The sequence below is a fragment of the Ranitomeya variabilis genome, chromosome 2, assembly GCF_051348905.1.
Source record: "Ranitomeya variabilis isolate aRanVar5 chromosome 2, aRanVar5.hap1, whole genome shotgun sequence".
Taxonomy (NCBI): Eukaryota; Metazoa; Chordata; class Amphibia; order Anura; family Dendrobatidae; genus Ranitomeya; species Ranitomeya variabilis.
The window spans coordinates 716,676,695-716,704,038 of record NC_135233.1 but is presented as its reverse complement, the minus strand read 5'-3'; the positions used below and the strand labels follow the sequence as shown (position 1 = coordinate 716,704,038).

General features: G+C 43.4%; 1 protein-coding gene across 2 annotated transcripts; it reads right to left on the bottom strand.

The window, feature by feature from the left end:
- On the bottom strand, positions 1–25,681 carry LOC143807681 (RWD domain-containing protein 1-like). 2 transcript variants are annotated; one of them, XM_077289508.1, is made up of 8 exons: positions 25,535–25,654; positions 25,346–25,496; positions 21,032–21,097; positions 18,891–19,021; positions 18,086–18,229; positions 17,134–17,266; positions 3,688–3,750; positions 1–266 (listed from the first exon to the last, which is right to left on the bottom strand). In XM_077289508.1, the coding sequence occupies exons 2-8, from the start codon at positions 25,416–25,418 to the stop codon at positions 157–159; spliced, it is 720 nt and encodes a 239-aa protein (XP_077145623.1). In that variant the 5' UTR covers positions 25,419–25,496; positions 25,535–25,654; the 3' UTR covers positions 1–156. The 2 variants fall into 2 exon arrangements, with proteins under 2 accessions (XP_077145623.1, XP_077145622.1); XM_077289507.1 differs by having other exon boundaries at positions 25,346–25,681.
- Between the last annotated feature and the right edge of the window lie 1,663 nt (positions 25,682–27,344).

Below are 27,344 nucleotides of genomic sequence, written 5' to 3'. Positions count from 1 at the left end.
TTGATTTTAAGTCACTTTATTCAGTGTGATCTTTGAAGTGTTCAGAAGAGAAATCTCCTGATAATTAAAATATGACTTAAAAAATGAACAGCAGTGGATGAACACTTATTAGTCACAGATACTGTGACTTTGTGAAGAGCGGTAAGTCCAAGGTAATCAGTCACTTTCTACATCAATAGGGTTGTAATCTAAATCCTCTTCGTCATCTAGTTCTAAATCATCCAATTCTTGGAATAGAGATTCATCCACTTCAACGCTGTTACCAGCTGCAAGGCAAAGAGGAAACAGTTATTCATTTACAATGGGTAACAACTTGTTGCTACAACCTTCTTCTAATCTAAGCATGCTCTAAGACACCAATGGACAAGTCTTTACACAAGGGTTTGTCAATCACATTTGGGGCCAAATACAATTAACAAAAAAAGTTATTCAAAATATCTAAATACAGTAAATAGCGCAAAAAGAAAAACAAAATAAAAAAAACAAAAACGATTCCTTAGTCTATTTTACAGCGTTCATTGTGCTTTTAAAAAAAACAAAAAAAACCTGGCAGTAGGATTATCCAGGTCAGAACAATTATGGAAGTTCCAAACTTTATGAAAAATAATTTGTAAAATAAATAAATAAATACAAATTTGCTTGTTGTGCTATTCTGTGAGACCAATTAGGTTTTCATTTTTGGGCGATAGAAGAGGTTTTTTTTGGTAAGAACGCTGATGTTTTTATTTATACTATTCTGCATGCATATGACATTTCTTTGCTTCTTGTTGCATTTTTATGCAGTGATCAAGAAAACAAACTTCAGGAATTTAGATTTTTTTTTTCTTATCTGTACTGCTTTTATTAATCCGGTTATAAGGATTCTGTCAGCTGATTCATGCTGTCCAAATAATAAGCAGTATAAATTAGAGTCTGGCTGCATGATTGTAGCCAGGTATATTCTGCTCTGAAATGCTCAAGACCGTGGCTACAACCGTGCATCCAGACTCTGATTTATACCGCCTATTATTTGGACAGCATGAATCAGCTGACACGTCTCCTTTAGTCATATTATATAATATATATATATATATATATATATATATATATATATATATATATATATATATATATATATATATATATATATATATATATATATAATTATTAACCCCTTAATGACCAGAGATATTTTTGTTTTTGCATTTTCAATTTTTGCTTCCCTTCTTCCCAGAGACATCATTATATTTTATTTTTTGGTCAATATGGTCACGTGAGGACTTGTTTTTTGCGGGACGAATTGTACTTTTGAACGACACCATTGGTTTTAAGCATATCGTATACTGGAAAATGGGAAAAAAATTATTCCAAGTGTGGTGAAATTGCAAAAAAAGTGCAATCCCATAGTTTTTTTTTTACCATGTTCACTAAATTGTAGGTCAGTTTTCGCATTATAATTTTCCAGGTCATTATAAATTCATAGAAACCAAACATGTCTAGGTTTTTTTTTTTTATTTAAGTGGCGAAAAAAATTCCAAAGTTAGAAAAAAAAAATTGAGTTATTTTCCAATACCCGTGGTGTCTCCACTTTTTCTTATCTCGGGTCAGGTGAGGGCTTATTTTTTGCGAGCCGAGCTGATGTTTTTAAGGATACCATTTTCGTGCAGATACAATCTTTTGATCGCTCGTTATTGCATTGCAACGTTGCGGTGACCAAAAAAGTAATTCTGACGTTTTAAATTTTTTTTTTTCTCGTTACGCCATTTAACGATAGTGTTAATTCTTCTTTTATATTGATAGATCTGGCAATTCTGAACTGGGCGATACCAAATATGTGTATATTTGATTTTTTTGTTTTATTTTGCATGGGGCGAATGGGGGGGACGATTTGAACTTTTAGGGTATGTGCACACGTTGCGGATTTGTTGTGGATCCGCAGCGTTTTTTGAGGTGCAGAAACGCTGCAGATCCGCAATTGATTTACAATACAATGTAAATCAATGAGAAAAAAAAAATGCTGTGCCCACTTTGCGGAAAATCCGCTGCGGAAACGCTACGGTTTAAAAGAAGTAGCATGTCACTTCTTTTTTGTGAATCTGCAGCGTTTTTGTACCCATTCCATTATAGAAAACCGCAGGGGTAAAAACCACAGCAAATCCGCAAGAAAACCGCAGCAAAAACGCACAAAAAAAGCTGCGGAACCGCACAAAAAAACGCAGGTGCGTTTTCTGCCAGGAGAGGCAGAATCCGCACCAGAAATTCCTAAGCCTAATCTGCAACGTGTACACATAGCCTAATATATATTTTTAAAAACATTTCTTTTCTTTTTTAACTTTTGGCATGCTTCAACAGTCTCCATGGGAGACTAGAAGCTGCCATAATCCGAAAGGTTCTGCTACATACAGGCGATGAAGAGATCGCCTGTATGTAGCAGAAATGCTCACTTGCTATTAGCGCCGACCATCGGGCGCTGCTCATAGCAATCTGGCTATGACAACCATAGAGGTCTGCTGGAGACCTCTGGTTGTCATGCCAACCAATCGGTGACCCGCGATCACCTGATGGGGTCGCCGATGGGCGGGATTCCGGCGCGATTTCTAGAAGCTCAAGTTAAATGCCGCTGTCAGAGAATGAAAGCGGCATTTAACTAGTTAACAGCCACGAGTGGATCGCGATTCCACCCGTGGCTGTTGCGGGCACATGTCAGCTGTACATATCAGCTTTCATGTGCCCGGAAAGTTGCGGCCTCATCACCGGAGCCCGCACCAAACAGGTGGAGTCCGACAGCGGCATACTATTACGCCCAATGTCGGAAAGGGTTAAGGACGCAGCGATACCACATATGTTTCTCTTTGTTACTTTATTTTTGATGGGGCTAGGAGAGGGGAAGGCCATTAATATTTTTTTTCTATATTTTTAAAAACATTTTTCTTCATTTATCTTAATTTATAGCCCCCTCAGGGATCGTGAACCTGCAATCGTCTGATCGTGGATATTATACTGTGATACTATAATATAGGAGTATATGGTATAAATCATGGTTGAAATGGAATCCTATCGACACTTCACACTGCAGACGAGAGTGCGATGGGCGCATTAAATGGCATGGCGCACATCCCCGTGGTTCCCACACTTTAAATGCCGCAGTCAGAGATTGTCAATGAGGCTGAAGGGATCAACAGTGCTTTGAGAAGCAGATAACAGCTGCATCATAGAAAAAGACCTGACATTGGACAAACCCATATATCCAATATTTGGAATGGATTAAAGAGGTTGTCCGATCTCAGAAGAAAAGTCTGTGGTCGCTATGCAATGCTCACACTATCATGATTCCCCTGTATTTCCCAAGTTAGCGGGCGGTCACATGAAACATGTATACAACTTGCAAACTTGTGGACATGTGATGACTAGACTCCAGCAAGTAACCGCAATTATGGAAATTGTATCCATGCACACACGACCACCCATCTGCACGGGAAATAGTGGTAAGGACTCACATTTCAGCAATCTGCAATCAGAGTGACTGCAGACATTTCTTTTTAAAGTGATCAACCCCTTTAAGTTCATATATTTTACTATGCCATTAAACACAGATTTACATATCACCAAGCTCTCTCCAGTACTAGTACTACATTCATGTAAAGGTTTGATATAAAAGAAGTATTATACATATATACATCAAGCTAATTGGTAACATTCATAACTTGCCTTCTTCCAGAAATTTGATGTCGGAGGTGTCCAGGTTATGATCTCTCTCAAATAGTTGCTTTCCTGCACAACACAAAACACATTAAAAAAACTTTGGTTAGAAATAAATAGTTCATGAGAAGAACATAGGAGCGGTAACCTACAAATCATTGAAAATGCAGTTACATACAAAAAGTCAATTCCCCCACATATGGACATGTGACTGTACTTTCCAATATTAGTAAAAATATTGCCAGACATCCCAACGTCTAGCACTGCAGTGATAATCCCATAAGACTTGCCTTATTTTAAACCATGATGGAATAAAAGTTATAAAATAATATATCAGGAGCATCTGTCCATCTCTGCAGCCTTTTAGGCCACGTTCAAACAACCGTATTTTTGATCCGAGTGCTGTTCATGAAAAAACATATCAAGACTAATATTGCCGTATATACTCGAGTATAGGAAGAGATTTTCAGCTCATTTTTTTAGGATGAAAGTGCCCCTCTCTGGGGAGGGGGAGCGGCAGGAGTGGAGACTATCATATCATACTCACCCTCCCTGGCGTGGTCTCTGCACGTCCCTGCTTCTCAGATGGTCTCGGCGCCGGCAGCTCTTCCTGTGTTCAGCGATCACATAGTACCGCTCATTAAAGTAATCAATATGGATGCGCCTCCACTCCCATAGGCGTGGAGCGCATATTCATTACTTTAATGAGCAGTACCATGTGACCACTGAACACAGGAAGAACTGCCGGCACCGAGACCATCTGAGAAGCAGGGACGTGCAGAGAATGCTCTAGGAGTGGGTGAGCAATGCGATATTCACCTGGGCTCTGTCTTCCGCGTCCTCTGGCTGCGACGTTCAGGTCAGAGGGCGTGATGATGTGATTAGTGCGTGCCTTCTGCCTGAACAGTCACTGAAGAGACCCGGAAGACACAGCGGTGCGGCGGTGGAACGTGAATATTGCAAGTGCTGGGGGCCTGCAATTATATTTAGGTAGAGCGTTATTCCTTAAAGCTAAGGACATTTCAAAGGAGTTATGAGAGAATTTAATATCAGTTATGTCAGGAATAGAGGGAGTATCTATTGATTTTTCACTTTGAGGCAATACAAGTTTTTATGCCAGAATAAATATGTAAAGAAACTTGTCTAACTTTTTTTTGAGGGTGGTGATCAGATGCCATTTAAGTCATTAGTAAAGACAAGAGAGAGAGAGCGAGAGCGCGAGAGAGAGAGAGCGAGAGAGAGAGCGAGCGAGATCCCCGAGTCGGAATATGCCTCCAGGCATGCTCAGAAGTAAAAACTGCATCCGTCACTGGATTCCTGTGTTTCACAGTGTGCACAGGATCGAGTGTCCATAGGCTCCCATTCTGTGGAACGACGTATGCCGCAGGAGGCGTCGGGGAACGTTTTTCCACTGCAGACATAAAACGTTTCATTGAACGTTTTTTTCCAGACGACGTACAGCAAAATTCCACTGGATCCAGTGCACGACGGACGAAACGTGTAGCCATCCGTCACAATCCGTTGCTAACGGAGGTCTATGGGAAAAAACAGGATCCTGCAAAAAAAATATGCAGGATCCTGCATTTTCAAAAAACGACGTATCTCGACTAGTGTCGCTTTCACACTTCCGTCTTTTGTCTCAGGTCGAAATCCGTCATTTTTCCATAGACTTGTATTAGCGACGGATTGTGACAGATGGCCATCCGTTTCATCCGTCATGCACTGGATCCGTCGGAAAATAGTGGTCCGTCGTGTAGAGAAAACGTTCAGAGGAATGTTTTTTCTGCACATTGGAAAATCGCTCAGCGACGGGTCCTGCGCTGTCCGTCGTTGGCTATAATGGAAGCCTTTGGATGCAGGATCTATCGCTGACCGTGAAACACAGGAATCCAGCGACGTATCCCATTTTTTCCCTCTGAGCATGCCCGGAAAGATTTTCAAGGCAGGAGAAAATCTCTCTCTCATCCCCGGAATACCAAGTCCCATATCTACACCTGAAAAGCTCAGCTGACGCATCCGTCATAACACTGGATGCGTTCCCTCCGTTGTATCACTATTTTATCGACATCCGTCGGCACGTCTTCCCGACGCATTAGGACGGGATACTGCCGACGAAAGTGTGAAAGGAGAGAGAGACACACACCTTTCCCGGGCATTAGGATGGGACACTACCGACGGAAGTGTGAAAGGAGAGCGAGGAAGAGGGAGAGATTTTTCCCTGCCTGGAAAATCTCAGAGGGAAAAAACGGGACACGTCGCTGGATTCCTGTGTGTGACGGTCAGCGATGGATCTTGCGTCCATAGGCTTACATTACAGTTTTTCCAAAACTCGACGGATTTCGACGTGAGACAAAAGACAGAAGTGTGAAAGAGGCCTTAGCCTTGTCTCTGCTACAAATCTCTAGGAGGATACCTTAGAATCTAAATGACGGGGGCAGCATGGTGGCGCAGTGGTTAGCACAGCAGCCTTGCAGCGCTGGAGTCCTGGGTTCCAATCCCACCTTGGACAACATCTGCAAAGAGTTTGTATGTTCTCTCCGTGTTTGCGTGGGTTTCCTCCGGGCACTCAGGCTTCCTCCCACATTCCAAAGACATACTGATAGGGAATTTAGATTGTGAGCCCCATCGGGGACAGCGATGATAATGTGTACAAACTGTAAAGCGCTGCGTAATATGTTAGCGCTATATAAAAATAAAGATTATTATTATTATTATAAATGACTAATAAATGCCAACCAGTCCAAATTATAACTCCAGACCCAAAGATTACCGTATATGCTCGTGTATAAGCCAAGATTTTCAGCACTTTTTTTCTGTGCTGAAAACGTCCCCCTCGGCTTATACACGAGTCATTGTCCCAGGAGGTCGGCAGGGGAGGGGGGAGCGGAAGGAGCCGGCGGCTGTCACTTCATACTTCTACTCCTCGCGCGATCGCTGCAAGTCCTCCCCTACATCACTATGTTGGTTCAGCGAGGCTCCTTCCTGTGTTCAGCGGTCACATGGTAACGCTCATTAAAGTAATGAATATGGATGTGACTCCACTCCCATAGGGGTGGAGCACATATTCATTAATGAGCGGTACCACATGACCGCTGAACACAGGAAGGAGCTGCCGGTCCCGGGACAACAGAGAGATGCAGGGACGTGCAGCAATAGTGCGAGCAGGGTGAGGAGGACGGGGGAGCACAGCAGAGCCATGCATACAACAGGAGGAGGACAGACGAGCCATGCACACAACAGGGGGAGGACGGAGGAGCCATGCACGCAACAGGGGGAGGACGGAGGAGCCATACACGCAACAGGGGGAGGACGGAGGAGCCATGCACGCAACAGGGGGAGGACGGAGGAGCCATGCACGCAACAGGGGGAGGATGGAGGAGCCATGCACAGAACAGGGGGAGGACGGAGGAGCCATGCACACAACAGGGGGAGGACGGAGGAGCCATGCACACAACAGGGGGAGGACAGAGAAGCCATGCACAGAACAGGGGGAGGACGGAGGAGCCATGCACACAACAGGGGGAGGACGGAGGAGCCATGCACAGAACAGGGGGAGGACGGAGGAGCCATGCACACAACAGGGGGAGGACAGAGGAGCCATGCACACAACAGGGGGAGGACGGAGGAGCCATGCACACAACAGGGGGTGGACGGAGGAGCCATGCACACAACAGGGGGAGGACGGAGGAGCCATGCACACAACAGGGGGAGGACGGAGGAGCCATGCACACAACAGGGGGAGGACGGAGGAGCCATGCACACAACAGGGGGAGGACGGAGGAGCCATGCACACAACAGGGGGAGGACGGAGGAGCCATGCACACAACAGGGGGAGGACGGAGGAGCCATGCACAGAACAGGGGGAGGATGGAGGAGCCATGCACACAACAGGGGGAGGACGGAGGAGCCATGCACACAACAGGGGGAGGACGGAGGAGCCATGCACACAACAGGTGGAGGACGGAGGAGCCATGCACACAACAGGGGGAGGACGGAGGAGCCATGCACACAACAGGGGGAGGACAGAGGAGCCATGCACAGAACAGGGGGAGGACGGAGGAGCCATGCACACAACAGGGGGAGGACGGAGGAGCCATGCACATAACAGGGGGAGCCAAACATACCAGGACAGGGATGAGGGGACAATACATACCCGGCTTATACTCAAGTCAACAAGCTTACCCAGTTTTCCGTGGCAAAATTAGGTGCTTCAGTTTATACTCGAGTATATACGGTAACTGGACTTACAAAGATTTCATTTGGCTTATTACAACCATTACCTACGCCAATTAGAAGGATAACTGGGACGTAGATATTTTGCTATGCTAAAAGTCGACCATTCCATTTTGAGACTGACAATGGCTTCTGATTAGAGCAACCATTTACACCCCTTGTCAAGAGGACAAACTATAACATAGATGTCAAATGCGGACCAGTTCAATATGCTATTCAACTATGAAGGATTGACTGGAAATCTATTGGACTCACCTGTTACCCTCAAAGCTGTCTTTTATGAAGTCCCCTCCTTGCTATTTAACCCCTTTACCACCTTGGGCTATTCAGTTTTTGCGTTTTCGTTTTTGGTCCCCTTATTCACAGAGCTATAACTTTTATTCTTCCATCAATATGGCCATGTGAGGGCTTGTTTTTTGCAGGACGAGTTTTACTTTTGAACAACACCATTGGTTTTACAATATAGCGTACGGGACAATGGGAAATATGTTTCCAATGCGGTGAAATTGCAAGAAAAGTGCAATTTCACAAATTGTTGGGGGTTTTTTTGTTTTTTTTTTACAGTGTTAACTAATTGCTAAAACTAGCCTGCCATTATGATTCTCCAGGTCATTGCGAGTTCGCGGATAGAAAACATGTTTAGTTTTTTTTTTTTTTTTTTAATTTAATAAGAAAAAAAAAAAATCAAAAGTTTGTAAAAAAAAAAAAAAGTGCTGCCATTTTCCGAGACTCAGAGCATCTCCGTTTTTTTAAATCTGGGGGTGTGAGGGCTTATTTTTTGCGCAGACATTTTTATTGATATTATGTTTTGAATGTGGCAATCCACAATAAGGGGGTGATTGGAACTTTTTTTAAATATTTTTAAAAACGTATTTTTTTACATGCTTTTTTACATGCTTCAATACTCTCTTTAGGAGACTTGTAGCTGCGATCATCTGATCGCATGTGCTACACGTAGCAGCCCTCTACTGCAGACCCCAGGTTGTCATGCCAACCCATCAGTGTCACGTGGTCATGTGACAGGGGTGCCGCTTTGCACAAGTTAAATGCCTGCCGCTGTCAGTGAGCGAGTATACATACATCACAGGTAGTAAAGGGGTGAATAGAATCACCACAGACCAATGATCATCCACTAGCCATCCTTACCAATATAAGCAGTATGGCTAGTAAAGGGTAGTGGAGTTGTGAGACAGTAGTGAAAACAGACCTAAAAGCCCCAAGTTGACTGGATCACAAGAAAAAAAGCCACGGCCTACAAAGTTGTACATACCACTGAGAGTCATACGCCACCAAAGGCCCCATCAAGTCACACCATGAGGCAGAGGCAGCTAATGAAATGCCCTTCACCTGAGCTGGCAGGAAAGTAGGCAACACCTACAAAGTGGCAGGAAAGCCTTCAGGCAGGCCAAACAGGAAACAGTGGCAAACACCAAACAAGAGACACGTGGCCAGATCCACAAGACATGAGACCAGACATGAGGTGGCCAGCAAAACACACAAGATACGAGGCCAGACACTACCGAGATTCTAACACGACCGGCTCTTTAACAAACTAAGCTACAGCACCTAAACGAGAAACGCCAGGCTGCAAGAATCACAATTCTTCATGACGTGATAATCACAAGACCACGGGACTACTGAAACACAAGGCCCCAGATATCAAACATTGGTAGGAACGGAAGCATTAAATGTAGATCCTCCCAGACTGGGCCACTATATTCATTGCCATTTATACTAGAGGTATTCTATGATTCACGGCTCCTCCGTGTGCTCAATGCTCCAACATCCAAAAGACAGGAAACCACATTGAAGGAGGAAGTGCAAGTTTTTAAGTCCTCATTCTCCCCTTCAGTCTTTGGACAGCATTTTACATCAGTATCTGTAAGCCAAAACCAGGAGTGGTTTATAAATACAGGAGTGGTGACATGATTTTATTTTTTCCTCTGATTGTTCCACTCCTGGTTTTGGCTTACAAATACTGATGTAAAATACTGACCTAATACCGAAGGTGGGAACGTGGCCTTATTTTGTGCTCTTGAAAGGCTTGAAAAATCCTTCCAGGCATGCTCAGAAGGGAAAAACTGGACCAGTCGCTGGATTCCTGTGTGTGACGGTCAGCAATGCATCCTGCGCCCATAGGCTTCCATTGTAGCCAACGACAGGCAGCGCAGGATGTATCGCTGACCGATTTTCCGACGTGCACAAAAAAAATGTTACTATGAACGTTTTCTCCGCACAACTGACCGCTATTTTACGACGGATCCAGTGCACGACGGATGAAACGGATGGCCATCCATCACAATCCGTCGCTAATACAAGTCTGTGGGAAAATGTAGGATCCTGCATTCACAAAAAACGACGGATTGTGACGGGAGCTGAAAGACGGAAGTGTGAAAGTAGCCTAAGGAGACTTTCATTTAAGTCTACGCATGTGCAAAAAAAAATTTGGATTCCATAAGGAGCCGACATGTAGAATCTATTTTTACAAATACAATACAAATCTTTAAATGGAATCTGTCATCCCAAAATTTGCCTATAAGCTAAGGCCGCCGCCATTAGGGGCTTATCTACAGAATTCTGTAATGCTGTAGATAAGTCCCAGATGTAACCTGCAAGATAAAAAAAAAAAACACAGGTTTATATTATAGTCACCCAGGGGCGGTCCCGCTGCGGTCCGGTCCGATGGGAGTCGCGGTCTGGATCCGGCGCCTCCCATCTTCATACGATGACGTCCTCTTCTTTTCTTCCTGCCGCAGCTCCGGTGCAGGCGTACTTTATCTGCTCTGTTGAGGGCAGAGCAAAGTACTGCAGTGCGCAAGTTAGAAATCGACTCCATGAGGATGGTCTGAGTGCCCGACGTCCACAGATGGGGGTTGTGCTCACAGCCCAACACTGTTCAGGACGCCTGGCATTTCCACAGAACACCAGGATTGGCAAAATCGCTACTGGCGCCCTGTACTCTTCACAGATAAAAGCAGGTTCACACTGAGCACATGTGACAGACGTGACAGAGTCTGGAGACACCATGGAGAGCATGACGAGTTTGGCAGCGGGTCAGTAATGGTGTGGGGTGGCATTTCTTCGGAGGGCTGCACAGCCCTCCATGTGCTCGCCAGAGGTAGCCTGACTGCCATTAGGTGCCGAGATGAGATCCTCAGACCCCTTGTGAGACCATATGCTGGTACGGTTGGCCCTGGGTTCCTCCTAATGCAGGACAATGCCAGACCTCATGTGGCTGGAGTGTGTTAGCAGTTCCTGCAAGATGAAGGCATTGAAGCTACAGACTGGCCCGCCGGTTCCCCAGACCTGAATCCGATTGAACACATGTGGGACATCATGTCTCGCACCATCCACCAACGTCACGTTGCACCACAGACTGTCCAGGAGTTGGCGGATGCTTTAGTCCAGGTCTGGGAGGATATCCCTCAGGTGACCATCCGCCGCCTCATCAGGAGCATTCCAAGGCATTGTAGGGAGGTCATACAGGCACGTGGAGGCCACACACACTACTGAGCATCATTTCCTTGTCTTGAGGCATTTCCACTGATGTTTCATCAGCCTATAACTTCATTTTCCACTTTGATTTTGAGCATCATTCCAACTCCAGACCTCCGTGGGATATTAGTTGTGATTTACATTGATCATTTTTAGGTTTTATTGTTCTCAACATATTCAACTATGTAACGAATAAAGATTTACAACTGGAATCTTTCATTCAGTGATATCTAGGATGTGGGATTTCAGTGTTCCCTTTATTTTTTTGAGCAGTGTATTTAAGCGATGAAAAAAATTCAGAATATTTTCCCAAGTTCCGTAACATTTTTATCTTTCTCTTGATGGCGGTCGAGATAGGGCTTGTTTTTTTACGCAGTGAGCCGACACCAATATTGTGTACATAAGATGCTATAATTTCTTATTTCTACAATTTTATAGGGAGGTGTGGTGAACAAAACAAAAAAAGTTCTGGTGGATTGCTTTTTTTTCTGTATACAGCATTTATGAATCAAATTAATTCCATATTTTAATAAATCAGACGAACGTGGCAATACCAAATATGCTTTGTTTTTCTTACATTTTAATGAAGGAAGAGAGGCAAATTGTTTTTGAATTATTTCTGAGTTTTCTTGTACTTCCCCTATTTACCCATGAGGGCTTGAAATTCCCTCAACCACCATATAATTTCTTCACTATTAAAGATAAAGTAGAATGTAAGCCCACAAGGGCAGGGTCCTCGCCCCCTGTATCAGTCTGTAATTGTTAGTTTGCTTACTATAAGTGATATCTGTGATTTGTATGTAACCCCTTCTCATGTACAGCACCATGGAATCAATGGTGCAATATCAATAATAACAACAGGGAAAAGAAGAGGATAGAACTCTACTGCCATCTACTGACCGCTCTTTGTACTACAAGTGCAACTATTCTTGATTTATATTTACTTCCTTACACGCTCTTAAATAAAGGATTCCTACATTCTTTCCATAATATCAACAATATAATCTGACAAACTCATTGAACAGATAATTTCAAGTCATGTGACAGGGGTACATTAAAGATAAAAATGTTTATTCAATATATTAAAGAATAAATTATTAAAATAGCCGCGGGCTCCAACTAAGTGTCTTGATTTTACCAATCTCCCCTAATTAAGTATTATTCAGGCCAGATTTACAGTGGGGGAAATAAGTATTTGATCCCTTGCTGATTTTGTAAGTTTGCCCACTGACAAAGACATGAACAGTCTATAATTTTAAGGGTAGGTTCATTTTAAGATTGAGAGATATACCTCCAATAGACACTCATCTATACCACAGAAGACAATCAGATATATTAAAAAGTCGTTATCAGACCTTCTTTTGATAGATGCTTAGAGAATTATACATCCCTCAAAAAAAGATTATTCTTTCTTCTGTACAGTACACAAGAAATATTCAAGAATAGATTATTTATACCACATCATCTCATTAGTCAGGTCAAGAAAATTACCTATGACACTAGAATATACTCAGACCATGCCCCACTTCTTCTCAACCTTACCTTTAACAATACAAGAAAATGTGCATTCAATTGGAAACTTAACAACAACGTAATCTATCATACTGAGTTGCAGACACATAAGAGAAAATATTAAACATTTTTTCTTAGAAAACTGCTTAGACAATATTTGTGACTCCAATATTTGGGAGGCACACAAAGCAGTGCTTAGAGGCATCCTTATAGAATTTGGTTCTGGGGAAAAAGAAAAAAAAGAAGAGAAGCTACCAGCTACCTTATTAAATCAAATGAAAGACTTAGAAGAGAAACAAAAGTATCTCAAACACCTACAGTAGAAAAAGACCTTTTCAGACTGAGATCAGAACTCAGTTGCTGAGACAAGAATCTGAAAAATACCTGCATTATTCTTCATCTGGGCAAATAAATTCAGCATATATACAAAAGATCAAAGATAAATGAGATCAGATACTATATATTATTAAAAGGATGATATAGCTAACATGTTCAGTTCATTTTATTCAGATCTTTATAATCTTAAAATAAAGGAAGATCACAAATCTTTCAAAAAGAAATCCGAACTAATTAACAACTATCTACAAAAACAGATTTACCAAATCTAACAGTCCAACAAAAAAGACTTTTGGATAGTTCAATTACGATTGATGAATTAGAATTTGATATCAAATCAAGTCCTAAAGGGAAAAGCCCAGGCCCAGATGGCTACTCCATGGAGTACTGTAAAATCTTTAGAGAACTCTCCCCGTATCTGTTGAAATACTTTAATAATATACCCATAGCAAACCCTTTCAAAACAGAAGCACTATCCACTCACATCACACTTATCCCAAAAGAGGGCAAAGATCCAACCCTATGCGGAAGCTACAGGCCTATTTATTTGCTCAATAATGATATAAAACTCTATGGAAAAATCTTAGTCTACAGAATTCAGATCAACCTCAAGAAGGTGGGCTTTGTGAGGGGTAGGGAGGCCAAAGACAACGTCATCAAAACCCTGAACATTATTAACTTTACAAAACTTAACATACAAACTGCCTTTTTGTTGAATGATGCCGAAAAGTCCTTTGATCGAATTGATTGGGAATTCATGGATAAAGTGCTGGCGAAATTTAGCTTCCCTGCTTCTTTCATCAAAAAAATAACGGCTCTTTATTCTAAACCCTCGGCTCAAGATTAATAATGAACTTTCTCCAAGCTTTGAGAATAAAAAAAAAAAAAGGGACAAGGCAGGGATGGCCCTCTTTCCCCACTCGTTTGTTCTGGTCATGGAAACTTTTGTACAAAAAAAATAAGACAAAATCCCTTAATCAAGGGTGTAAAATGTGGCACAAAATAGCTGCATTTGCAGATGATGTTCTCTTCTACCTCACAGACCCATGGCAATCTATCTCTCCACTACTTGAAGAAATGCACGGATTTGGCCTTGCCTCAAATTTTAAAATAAACTAAGTCTGAATTGTTAAATATTAATGTAAAACAGGAGAACTGGACTCTCCTATCCAAATTATCTCCATTCAAAAATAATTGTTCCCATATTACGCACTTAGGGACCAAGATTAGTAATTCCATCTCCTCTTTATACAACCAAAATGTTATACCTTTAATCCACAATCTAGAGCGCGATATCTCCTTGTGGAAGGAAGCGCCTATTTCCTGGTGTGGTACAATCAACCTAATAAAGTTATTTTACCCAAAATACTATATTTTCTTCAAGTCCTACCTATCGACATCCCACAATCCTTCTTTCAAAAAAGCAAAACTCTGATCTCCAAATTTATCTGGCAAAATAAAAGGCCATAGAATTAAATATTCCACACTAATAAAAAGGAAAAATAAGGGGGAACTGGGACTTCTGGACTTTGAAAAATATAGACTTGCTACGCCCCTGGCTAGTACCAGGGAATGGCGAATGTCCCCACCTAGGAGGCTCTGGGTTGACATAGAATTCAGTTCTCTTAACAGAAACATCAGTCACTCTCTCTGGCCAACACGGCATAATAAATTCAAATATTGCAAAGTTATAAACCCGCTCACCAGATTATCCATAAGCCTGAGAAACAAAACTAACAAAAAACACAATCTGGTCCCTAATATTTGCACATATACTAAACTAGTATACCCGATATCAAATGGATATAAATCTGTTAAAAAATTAAATCTTCAGAAAATCTTTCTTACATACAAATCGGCCAACTAATTCAGAAAAATAATACTCTTTCCACTCGCAAACTTAAAACTTTATTTAATGGCATCGAATTGACAGATTCTGAACTTGAAATCATAAAAGAAACAGCCAGATTTCACCTGCCAGATATCTCTACCAAAACAGTTGATAATTTAATACTAAACATCTTTTTCGGAATGAATGTAAATAAAAAAATATTTCTAAAATATATAAAATCCTTTGCGACTCAGGAGAAATCCCCCAATTTATTGGCAAACAGGAGAAATAATTCAAATATAACCTTCTCTCTCATCCCTTATTTCCCTTCCCCCTCCCTTACTCGGTTTCCTAATCAGAGTTCCATTAATCTTTGTACCCCTTAAAGAAAATGAATGTTGATTTTTCTGTGTATCTTTGCTGTTATATTGCTTATGTCAATATTCTTAAATAAGGAACTTATAAAAAATAAAAAAAATAGAAACTGAGTGACGTGATTCACACGAAACCCGAGGGATCCATTTACTATACTGAGGCAGCAGGAGTTACTCTGGACTCCGTCTGGCCTCTGGTCAGCGGTGTCCTTTTCAGAAGTGCACAAAACTGTGTCCGACGGCACTTTTATGCAATGCTAAAAAGATGGACACCGCCGGATCACAGTTCGAATGGCGTCCACAGTGCCTAATTATAAGATATCTTCCACCAGAGGTTCCGTCTGTATCACGTATTTCAGAGATTTACACGGAAACCCCGATGAAAAGGAGTCCAACGCAGGATAAATGAGTGCCCAGCATTACTGCAATCTTTAGGAGGCAGAATGAACAAAACAGCAGCAGGTGAAGAATTAGTTTTATTTATTTTTTTGACGCCGTTCCTCGTGCAATATAATTGATTAGGTGACTTTATTCTTCGGGTCGGTGCGAATACAGCGATTATTCTGATTTTTGGGAGGCAGAATGACCGGCTTGTTTTTTTTGGGACAAGATGACGTTTTGAGCGGTACCATGTTTATTTATATCCGTCTTTTTTATCGCGTTTTATTCCACTTTTTGCTCGGCAGTATGATGATAAAGCATTGTTTTTTTACCTTTTTATGGTATTCACTAAAGGGGTTAACTAGAGGGACAGTTTTATAAGACGGGTCACTGCAAATATTTATAGATATAATAATATTTATATAATAAATATTTTACTTTGTCCATCTATGGGACTATAATTTTTTGCAGGACTATAATTTTTTGCAGGCTGATCGCTTGTACAGCATGGGGATGCAGGAGCATACCCATACTATGCAAACTGACAGCTCTGCACTGACAAAGTTGCTGATCATACACTGCGTATGATCAGCAAGTTTTCTAGCTCTAGTGACCCGGATGTCATCATGGCAATGATCGGGACCCCGCATCATGCCGTGGGGTCTCAGATCCAAAAGGCAGAGGGGCTGTCAGCCCTCTGCCAGCTCCCTTGAATGCTGCAATCATGTTCGATCGCTGCATTTCAGGGGTTAAAGTGCAGTGAACAGTGCGTGTCAGAATCAGCAGACACCCATTGGCGACCAGCCGCGCACAACCGGCGTGCGTGGGCGATTGAAATGATGTAATAATCTGTCTCAAATAGGGCCAGGGAACATAGACAGATTATTATGTCAGATGTCAGAAAGGGGTTAATCCGTCAAGTGCTTTTAACAGCGAGATTTCACAGCAAGTCCACGTTAAAGGGGGAGGTGGGGGGGACACAACCTGTGATGTCTAAATATACGTCAAAGGATGTAAAGGTGTTAAATAATTAAATTGCCGCGGCTGGAGCTTGACTATATAATCTAGCTCCTAAGCCCCATCCACACCTGTGGACACGCTTCCAGGAAAATAATACAAATCCTAATACAAAAATAGTTTAAGGGCGTTATCACGCCAACCCCTTTAAATTGTGATTAATGACTGCACACTACAATACATAACATCACATATGTCTATGGCGTGCTCTCCCAAATGAATATTGAGGGACCATGTTGCAAGGAAAAGATACAACCTCAGTAACAGGAGACTTACCAGATAATTTACTTTTTCCCGCTTGCTCCTCTTCCTTTTGTCTTTTCCGTCTCATCTCTACCATCTCTACATCAAATTTGGCTTTCCAATTAAGGAAGTTTTCAATTGTAACTGGAGTCCCATGGAAACGTTTCTAGGAGAATTATCAGGTTCACATAAACATTGTTGTCTATGCATCAGCTAAAGTCACGATACAACATCTTGAAACATGCCAGCCAACCACCTCAACCCAGGACCTAAGGAACACCCAAACACCCAGCTGGTGACAATAGCATATGTGCAGAGAGGGAGCAACGATTCTAAATACTTTCCATTATAACTTGACTTTTACCAAGAAATATCTGACTAAAAGATCTAAACATCGACACAACAAACTGTCTGAAAAACAAAATTCCTGACAGTCTCAAAACTTTTGGCCACGACTGTACTGACATAACCACTGACATTCACTGAGCAGTAGGGTTGAGCGACCTTGACTTTTTTAGGGTCGAGTCATGTTTCACGAAACCCGACTGTTGGAAAAGTCGAGTCGGGCGAAATCGGCCGATTACTGCGCAAAGTCGAGGATCGGCCGGAACACAAAACCCTATGCACGTCAATGGGGATTGATCTTCTCCCTCTCCCTCTCCCCCTCCGTCCCAGCACAGAAAATTTCGTTTTACACATTCCAAATCGCTACTGCGCACAAGCGATAAAATGATGATAGGCGTGCACGCCCTAACCCCTATGTCATCACTCTGCCCACGCTCCTTCATTGGCTGTAAAAATGGCGCTAAACGCGTCATACGAAACGCGACTTTGGCGCCAAGATCGCGTACCGCATGGCCGACCCCACACAGGGATCGGGTCGGGTTTCATGAGACGCCGACTTTACCAAAAGTCGGCGACTTATGAAAATGAACGATCCGTTTCGCTCAACCCTACTGAGCAGTACTTTTCTACGGGAAGTTACCTTTTCTGCTTCTTCCACCTCCTTTTCCTTCTGTATTTTTTCCTCTTCTCTCCGGTTTTTTATTTGGTCTATAATTTCATTTAGTTTATCTTGGGCAGCAGACACTAAAGTGAAAATCATCACCATTCCCAGGTTCTCCTGAGCCTACAAAAGATCAGAGGGTTACTTATGTGGTTTGGTTCGGATTGTCTTCAACTCACAAAAACAAAAAGTTATCAATCCTTCGTCAGATGAGACTTAGGCAGGGTCCAATACTAAAACTCGAGCCAGTCTCATCTGCCAACTGTGGCTAGCTTTGTTTGGCTATCCACAAAGTAGACAAGTGCAGGAGATGCCTGCTATGTAACTGCAATAGTCTGGTCTATAAATTGGACTACAATAGTGCACGTTGCATTTTTTCCCCAGAGACCATTAGTCCATGTGAACCGAATGAGTGTGCTGTTCATGTGCGATACATGGACATATAAACCACAAAGAGCGATGTAATCACTCAGCACATTGATTGACAGACTTGCTATGTACACATACATTGATGAGCAGGCTGTGAATGTGTAAGGGAGTGATAACAATATGCTCAATGGCAGAGAGCAGTGACTGTTACAGCCCCCTTGCACCGCCCCAATGACTGGAAGCCAGTGGCTGCAGGGAGAATAAAACTTCACTTTCTCCCTTTGAGCTGCCAGTAAGCCCGACAGACTAAACAGATGATTTAAAAGCCATTTACCTGCAGATTAACACAACATCTGCAAGTGAAGTGTTGTTCTGGAGGTGACAGGTTACATTTAAGTTAAAGCGTAGAACTGACCTGCTCCGCTAATAAGGCCAAGACAGCAGAAGCATCACCATCTTCAAGGTTCTCTTGGGAAACAATTTCATAGAGAGGAGCTTCATCTGGATAGGACTCCACATACGTAAACTTCAGCGTTACTTGTACATCTGTAAAACAAATCATAAGGTGAGATTGTGATGACCTAAAAGCTGATTTAGCGGAGGGAGGCTATGTGGAATCCCAAGTATTCGGATACAGGAAAGATATATATCTTGGCACCGTGTTAGTCAGTAGATAGAAAAATATTTAGAATTGAGAGTCCTCAGTGGTTGATACCTTTTAATGGCTAACTGAAAAGATGGTAACAAATTGCAAGCTTTCGAGACTACACAGGTCTCTACATCAGGCAAAGACTAAAACAAATTCTGAAGAATCACATATTTATACACAACACAGCACAGAACTGTCATTATGGGAGAGTGATAAACAGTTGTGTCTATAAATATTGGAACAATTCCTAGATAAGGAGTGAACATTTTATTGTCCTCTGATTGGGGTCAGGTTCTGTGTCATGATGCCCCATAAGGTCTGAAGTGCAAATTTCTTAATTGATGTAAAAGGACTTAAATCCATGCGACACATTCATTCCTGGACTAAGTGTGTCAAAGCTCGTCATAAGTTTATATTCCCAGATTCTCCTGTCTCTCTGAGATTTGAAGTTACCTTTCAATACAAGTAATTTCAGGTCCATGGTGCTATGATCAGGGAGACAAAAATGTTTGGCCACAGGTAGATCTATTCTTTTATAGTGTTGCAGAGAGAATTTATCCTTGTTCTCAGTTTTTGCCCTGTCTCCCCTACATACAGAACCCCAGTTGGACATTTAGTACAAATAATTGAGTACACCACATTAGATGTGATGCAGCTGAAAGTACCTGGGATCTTGTAGTCCTGATGTTCTGTACGGTTATTTATTACTCAAAGGCCAGTAGGGGTTTTTTTTAGCATAGTTGTGAAATTCAGATATGTTATTACTGGATTGACAGCAAAATGTCAGGTATTTTATGGATAAAGATGACAAATCACATTATACTAGAATTGTTTATGACAGGTAAAAAAAAAAAAGTGGTAATAGACAGATCTCATCTGACATGGAGAATTGCAATATAAATGCAGTTCCCTATACCTTAGGTAGGAGAGTAGCCAGACCAAGCTTTTTTTGGTTTAGGCTGACCTGACTCCCAGAAGCACTGTGCTCCTTCTGTATTTTCCCTCTCTCACCTCTGGTAGAATTTGGTGTGTTGTACAAGGGATGAAAGAGTAACATAATACTCTGCAATAAATCAGCTGATGTTAAAAAAAAACAAAAACTACATGGGAGCATTAAAGACCTTTTGGAAAACTCCTCCTGTGGTGCAGTTTGCTTACAACCTGCGATTAAATCACCCTCCCCAGGTCCAGCACAGTCACCCCCACTTCTCCTGGTGTCGTTTATTGTCTGCAGCAGTGACATCACATTGACAATGCTCTTAACAATAAATGAGCTCGGTGCTTTTACCAGAGTGAAAGACACGAGTTGCTCCAAGCTAAGGAGCTCACTGATTGGCTGCAGTGCTTTCGGATTGATGACAGTGCTGCATTCAAGACATAAAGAGCATTGGAGAGCCAGCGCTGGAGCAGATGAGGACGAGAACCAGCTGGCTCTATTTTACATTCCTGCCTGCAGAACCCCTTTAAATACAGATAAGACTTGGTCTATAATGGACAGTTCTTTCAAAGCTCCAGCATCACTAACGGCCGGACATCAAAGAACAAGTCCACAGCTACATTGGGAGCAATGGCTTCTACTGTTGTAGCAGAAAGAAATAAAGCAGAGAAGGATTTATGCACAGGTATTGGCGTGTAGATCTGTGAAAATGTATGTTACTTTAACTATATTTATGCTACTTGGAGTTTTCAGCAGTGTTATTTCTCATGGATCCAACGCAAGATGCAGCATACTACTCACCTTTACTGTACTCTGCACGCCTCTATACAGAGCTTTAAGATGACAGACCATAGCTCAACATTAATAAAAAGAAAAGAAATAACTAAACTATATCCCAACCTCCACAACTTCACAAGAGAGTGCACAAAAACAAAGCACACAAGCACAACACTGCTTTCCATGAACGTACTTTCTTCTTCTTCTCCTGCCTCTGATGACACAGTGATAGAGAAACTTTCTGGAGATGTAGAGAAGACTGCAAGAAAGGAAAAGGACATGTTTAAGGAAAATTCACAGGATCATTGCATGGGAGCTAACTAAATGTGTATAGGGCTTAATAATAATATCACTAACACTGGTGACAAAACACACCATTTTGCTGGCATAAACTGAAAAATGCTTTTATGGAATCTGTCAGCAGGTTTTGCAGTGTATCATAAAAACAGCATGAGGTTGGGACAGAGACCCTGATTCCAGCAATGTGTCACTTAATCTACCCTATCACAGTGTTCAAATGCTAATAATTAGTATGTCACATTATTTTTTTATATATATTTTATAATTTTTTTATTCTTTCATTCTTTGCGGTTGGACGTAGGGTTTTTCCAAGTAAAAATGATGCCGATATGACAACCAGTGTTGAGCGCAAGTGCTCGCTACTCAAGTTTGCATCAAACATCACATGGTGTCCGATCTCAATTCCAGCTATTTTTGAATTCACAAAGTCAAACTGTGCTCCTCCCGAGCCCTGACCCTGCCGAGTACAGTAGGACTCAGCAGAAATTGCATAACAAATGTTGGGGTTCACTTTATCCTGTTACCTAGTGAAAGTGAAAAATTGGGGCTAAAGTAACATTTTTGTGAGAAAAAAAAAAATAGTAAAAATGTTCATTTTTTCCTTGAACATTGTATTAATTCCTGTGAAGCACCTGAAGGGTCAATAAACCTCTTGAACGTGGTTTTCAGGACTTTGAGGAGTGCAGTTTATAATGATGTTAATTTGGGTATTTTCTGTCACATAGGCCCCCAAAGTCACTTCAAATGTGATGTGGTCCCTAAAAAATGGTTTTGTATCTTTTGTTGGAAAAATGAAAAATTCCTGATCAACTTTGAATCTTAGGCTACTTTCACACTAGCGTCGGGCCGAGGTTCCCGACGCTAGCGTTGTCTCCGCCGCACAACGGGGGCAGCGGATGCATTTTTCCAGCGCATCCGCTGCCCCATTGTGAGGTGCGGGAAAGTGCGGGGAGGTGGGGGCCGAGTTCCGGCCGCGCATGCGCGGTCGGAAAAAGCGGACCGTCGGGAGCAAAAAATGTTACATGTAACATTTTTTGCTCCCGACGGTCCGCCACAGCACGGCGCAACCGTCGCACGACGGTTGCGACGTGTGTCATTGCGTCGCAAATGCGTCGCTAATGTTAGTCAATGCAGAAAAAAACGCATCCTGCAAGCACTTTTGCAGGATGCGTTTTTTTCGGCAAAAAGACGCATTGCGACGTAATGCAGTTAACGCTAGTGTGAAAGTAGCCTTAATGAGGTCACCACAGTTTATTATCCTGGCTCACAGAGAAGTGCTGGTAGGAACACAGCCTCTGTAACCTGTGGTAACCTCAATAACGTCACCGCCTGTCACTGAGGCTGCGCTCGCAGCAGCTCACTCTCCCATGGTTTTCAGCCTGGACGATCACATCATGGTACAATCCAGGTTGTAAACCGCATATCGCAGACATGGATTATGGCGTGGAACATCTTCACTTTGGACAGGTGAGAGATATGGGTTGTTGCATTTTTTTGTTTTTACAGGAGACAAGGGCTTCAATGGAATGGGCGTAAGGCAAGTATAATTGTTTATTTTTAAATACATTTGTAAAACGGTGTGTATTTTTATTTCAAATAAAGGACTTTATTCTGGGTGTTTTTTATTTACAATATGACTATGGGGTTAGTAATGGATAAGCATCTTATAGACGCCTCTCCATTACTAACCGCTGGGCTTAATGTCACCTGGCAATACAAAGCCATCAAGCCCACAAATTTTACCCCACTTGCCATCGCCACAGTGCAAGTGGGAAGAGCTGGGCAAAGTGACAAAATTGGCACATTTAATAGATGCGCCTTTTCAGGGGTCGCTGTGGGCTGCTATTTTTAGGCAGGGGCCAATATCCATGGCCCCTTAATAAACTCAGAAAACCAGCAGCTATCTGTCTGCTTTAGCTTGGCTGGTTGTCAAAAATGGGGGGGACCCCACTGTGGTTTGTTTGTAATTATTTATTTCAATAATTAAAAAAAAAAAAAGTGTTCTTGATAACTGGCCATGATAAAGCTGAAGGTTGCAGCCTGCAGCTGTCAGTTTTGCCTGCACAGATAATCAAAAATAGAACCCTTAGTCATTTTTTTCTTATTAATTTATTTATTTATAGCGCAGGCGCTGTCTGATGAATACTCCCATCACCTGAATGGGGTCTGGGTTCAGGTAATGTTCTGGTACCCGAACTGAACTTTTTTAAATGTTCGGCTGAACCCGAACATCCAGGGGTTCGCCCATCATTAGTCACACTCTCTCACTGCAAGTCTATGAGAACCAGAACGAGGCTCTAATACACTTGTATTGAAAAGTGACCTCTGGCGCGCTCCATTAAAAAGACTGGAGCTACAGGCAGGTCTCTTGTCACCGCAGACGGAAACACAAGAAAACGGACAGATGAGTATGAGACAGGGGGTAAGGGACTTATATTTAAAGCACCACTCCACCGATGCAAAAAAAGACAACTAAACGCTGGAGTGGTGCTTTAACACCAGTGATTGGAACAGCTGTTTAACCTATATAAAGATGGACTAAACCTATATCCTTTAACCAAAAAAATTCAAGTTAAGAATTTTTTATATCACCAAAATATTTAAAAAAAACGGAAGTGCAACTTTTTTTTTTTCATACCAACATTTCAACACACCTTAATTTTTGTCCACGTTTTTCAGTCCATTATAAAGTAAAATAAATGGTGGCATTCAAAATTACTACTCCTGCCCTGCAATGCCAGGCTATGCCTGGGTCCCTGATCCCCAATGCCAGCCTGTGCCCCTGACCCTCAATGCCACGCTATGCCTGTGCCCCTGTTTCCCATTGACAGCCTGTGCCCCTGGCCCTCAGTGCCAGGCTGTGCCTGTGTCCCTGATCCCCAATGCCAGGCTATGCCCCTGACCCTCAATGCCACACTATGCCTGTGCCCCTGATCCCCATTGCCAGCCTGTGCCCCTGACCCTTAATGCCACGTTATGCCTGTGCCCCTTAGCCTTAATGCCAGCATATACCTCTGCCCAGCATTGCCAGCCTGTGCCCCTTAGCCTTAATGCCAGCATATACCCCTGCCCAGCATTGCCAGCCTGTGCCCCGAAGCCTTAATGCCAGCATACACCTCTGCCCAGCATTGCCAGCCTGTGCCCCTTAGCCTTAATGCCAGCATATACCTCTGCCCAGCATTGCCAGCCTGTGCCCCTTAGCATTAATGCCAGCATATACCTCTGCCCAGCATTGCCAGCCTGTGCCCCTTAGCCTTAATGCCAGCATATACCTCTGCCCAGCATTGCCAGCCTGTGACCCGAAGCCTTAATGCCAGGATATACCTCTGCCCAGCATTGCCAGCCTGTGCCCCTTAGCCTTAATGCCAGCATATACCTCTGCCCAGCATTGCCAGCCTGTGCCCCTTAGCATTAATGCCAGCATATACCTCTGCCCAGCATTGCCAGCCTGTGCCCCTTAGCCTTAATGCCAGCATATACCTCTGCCCAGCATTGCCAGCCTGTGACCCGAAGCCTTAATGCCAGGATATACCTCTGCCCAGCATTGCCAGCCTGTGCCCCTTAGCCTTAATGCCAGCATATACCTCTGCCCAGCATTGCCAGCCTGTGCCCCTTAGCCTTAATGCCAGCATATACCTGCCCAGCATTGCCAGCCTGTGTCCCTTAGCGTTAATGCCAGCATATACCTCTGCCCAGCATTGCCAGCCTGTGCCCCTTAGCATTAATGCCAGCATATACCTCTGCCCAGCATTGCCAGCCTGTGCCCCGAAGCCTTAATGCCAGGATATACCTCTGCCCAGCATTGCCAGCCTGTGCCCCTTAGCATTAATGCCAGCATATACCTCTGCCCAGCATTGCCAGCCTGTGCCCCGAAGCCTTAATGCCAGCATATACCTCTGCCCAGCATTGCCAGCCTGTGCCCCTTAGCATTAATGCCAGCATATACCTCTGCCCAGCATTGCCAGCCTGTGCCCCTTAGCCTTAATGCCAGGATATACCTCTGCCCAGCATTGCCAGCCTGTGCCCCTTACTTTCAATGTAAAGCTGTGCTTCTGTTCTACAATGCCAGCCTGTGTTCCTGCCCCAACATGCTGTGTCACCTACCCAACAACGACCTGTACCCCTGCTCCTGTCCTGAATTGCCAGGTAGGGCCCCTGCCCTTCTATGCCAGGCAGTGCCCCTGCCCCGCACCACCTCGCCGCTCACCGGTGAAAGAGTCCGCATAAATGGACTCTAAAGCCTCCAGCTCATTGCGCTGCTCCTCGGCGTAGTCCGTCATGGTTAGTGGTCCATGGAAGCGAGCAGCAGCGGCGGGACGGACGGTTCTGGAAGTGTGTGACGGTTCTGGAAGTGTGTGACGGTTCTGGAAGTGTGTGACGGTTCTGGAAGTGTGTGGCGCTCCGGACTCTCCGCCGGTGTCTGGCTGCCGCTGAGGATTAGCCGGCCACGCTCAGGAAAGGATCGAGGACTCTGCCATCGATTGCTCCTCCCTTCAGCACCTCCCTATTCACCCTTCCGCTGCTGGTTCCGTGCGCGGGGTGAACTCACGACCTAGACGGCTACATGTTCTGTTGTACGGACTCACGTATTCGGCTCATATCCAGACCGGACCATTATGCTATGGTTATGCTGGGGTTACAGGTTAGCCGTAGGCACCATGGATCGATCTCTCAGGTGATTGATTGGTTGAGCCTTAAATGTCGCGGTACGTGACGTAAAACCGTGCGCCTCTTCCGAAGTGACTTCTGCAGTGGAGTGCAGTGTACTGCTGGCATCCAGTCCTCACAGAGTGTAGAGGATAACTTGTGCCGTGCGATAGAGAACGGCCTGTCCGGGGTCTCTAACCCATAGCGATACAATACAGCGACCGCCCAACCTTCTAAAGAGCCTGTCAGCGCCCCCTAGTGGTCAGGCCATAATCAGTCATGTCCTGTGTTAACGCTAGTAGTGTAGTCATGTTACTGGGTAAGATTTCTCACGTGCACATAGCAATATTTCGGTTATCCCCTGTGCATACATGCTTATAACTGGGGGCCACAGTCCCAAGAGCAGGGGTCTGCAGCCCGGTCCTGAATGCTCGACCTCCACTCCAATCATTGTCTATGGGACTGCCGAGTACAGCGCTCGGTTATTTCTGGCAGTCCCACAGACAATGAATGGAGTGGAGGTCGAGCATTCAGGACAGGCCGCTGCAGACCCCTGCTCTTGGGATCGCTGGAGGTGTTAGTCCTAACCTATTGGTAGAGGATACCATGTTTTCTTTGAATAACCCTTTACTCTATCCAAACCGTATATATAATTGTGAGAAATAATAAATGGTTTAACATAGACTCACACATGCCGTTTCCCTGGTGGCTGTAACAATTGCTTTTGATTGACAACTTCTAGCATCCATTTTGTGGGTAGAACCTCAATGGGTTGTCTCATAAGAAGCTCGCCTGATGAGCAGATAATTGCCGGCGTCCATCACCTAGAACTTGTGGCAAGTAGCTGATGTCATACAGATGTCCGCTGCAAGTTCTTCAAAGCAGAAGCCACGTTTTGTAGCAGTCACTTAGCCTGACATCAGACATTGATGGCGTATCCCAGCAAATTCTTTATAATGTGAAAAGTAACAATCCAGAGTCCTGGACACACAGAAAGCTCAATGACATGGGGTTCTCATTGACTAGCTACTATAGTAATTTATAGCGGTTAGCCATCCTTTTAAATATCCTGCAGTTTTTCTTTGGTGATCCAGCACAGAACCTCCAGCAATGCCCCTTGTTTCCTAGTGACTGGCCCATCACTGCTGTAGCCAAGCACTGGCCATGTGCCATATTACTGATGTCCTATTTTTGCTAAACTTGAGAAAAGCCGTAGACCGCCGGGATGCTTCAACAACAAAAAGTGTGATTCCTCCAGAAACCTCAGATTCCTGTTTATTATGAATGGTCACTCTTTAGCGGCCAATGACCTGTATAGCACGTCATGAGCAGGTGTCAATTCCCACATCATGGCGTGCTATGTACGTCATGTAATTGTATTGTCACTGGAAACACACAGTCCTCAACAGCGATAAGTGAGAGCTGAGCGGCCCAGCTGGAGATGCGGGGACCCATTTCAGAGGACCCCGCTCTCTGCTGTAATCGAAATCTGACTGGCCGAAGACCAATCACAACATGTGATCAGCAGGAAGTGCTGAAATATCCCCTACACTTGGTTG

Excerpts from the sequence above, each read along its gene's own strand:
- LOC143807681 (XM_077289507.1), bottom strand. The coding sequence starts at position 25,418 with ATGACGGACTACGCCGAGGAGCAGCGCAATGAGCTGGAGGCTTTAGAG. Across the intron at positions 18,230-18,890 it reads TGGCCTTATTAGCGGAGCAG|GCTCAGGAGAACCTGGGAAT; the intron begins GTCAGTTCTACG and ends GATCTTTTGTAG. Across the intron at positions 17,267-18,085 it reads AGGTGGAAGAAGCAGAAAAG|AAACGTTTCCATGGGACTCC; the intron begins GTAACTTCCCGT and ends TAATTCTCCTAG.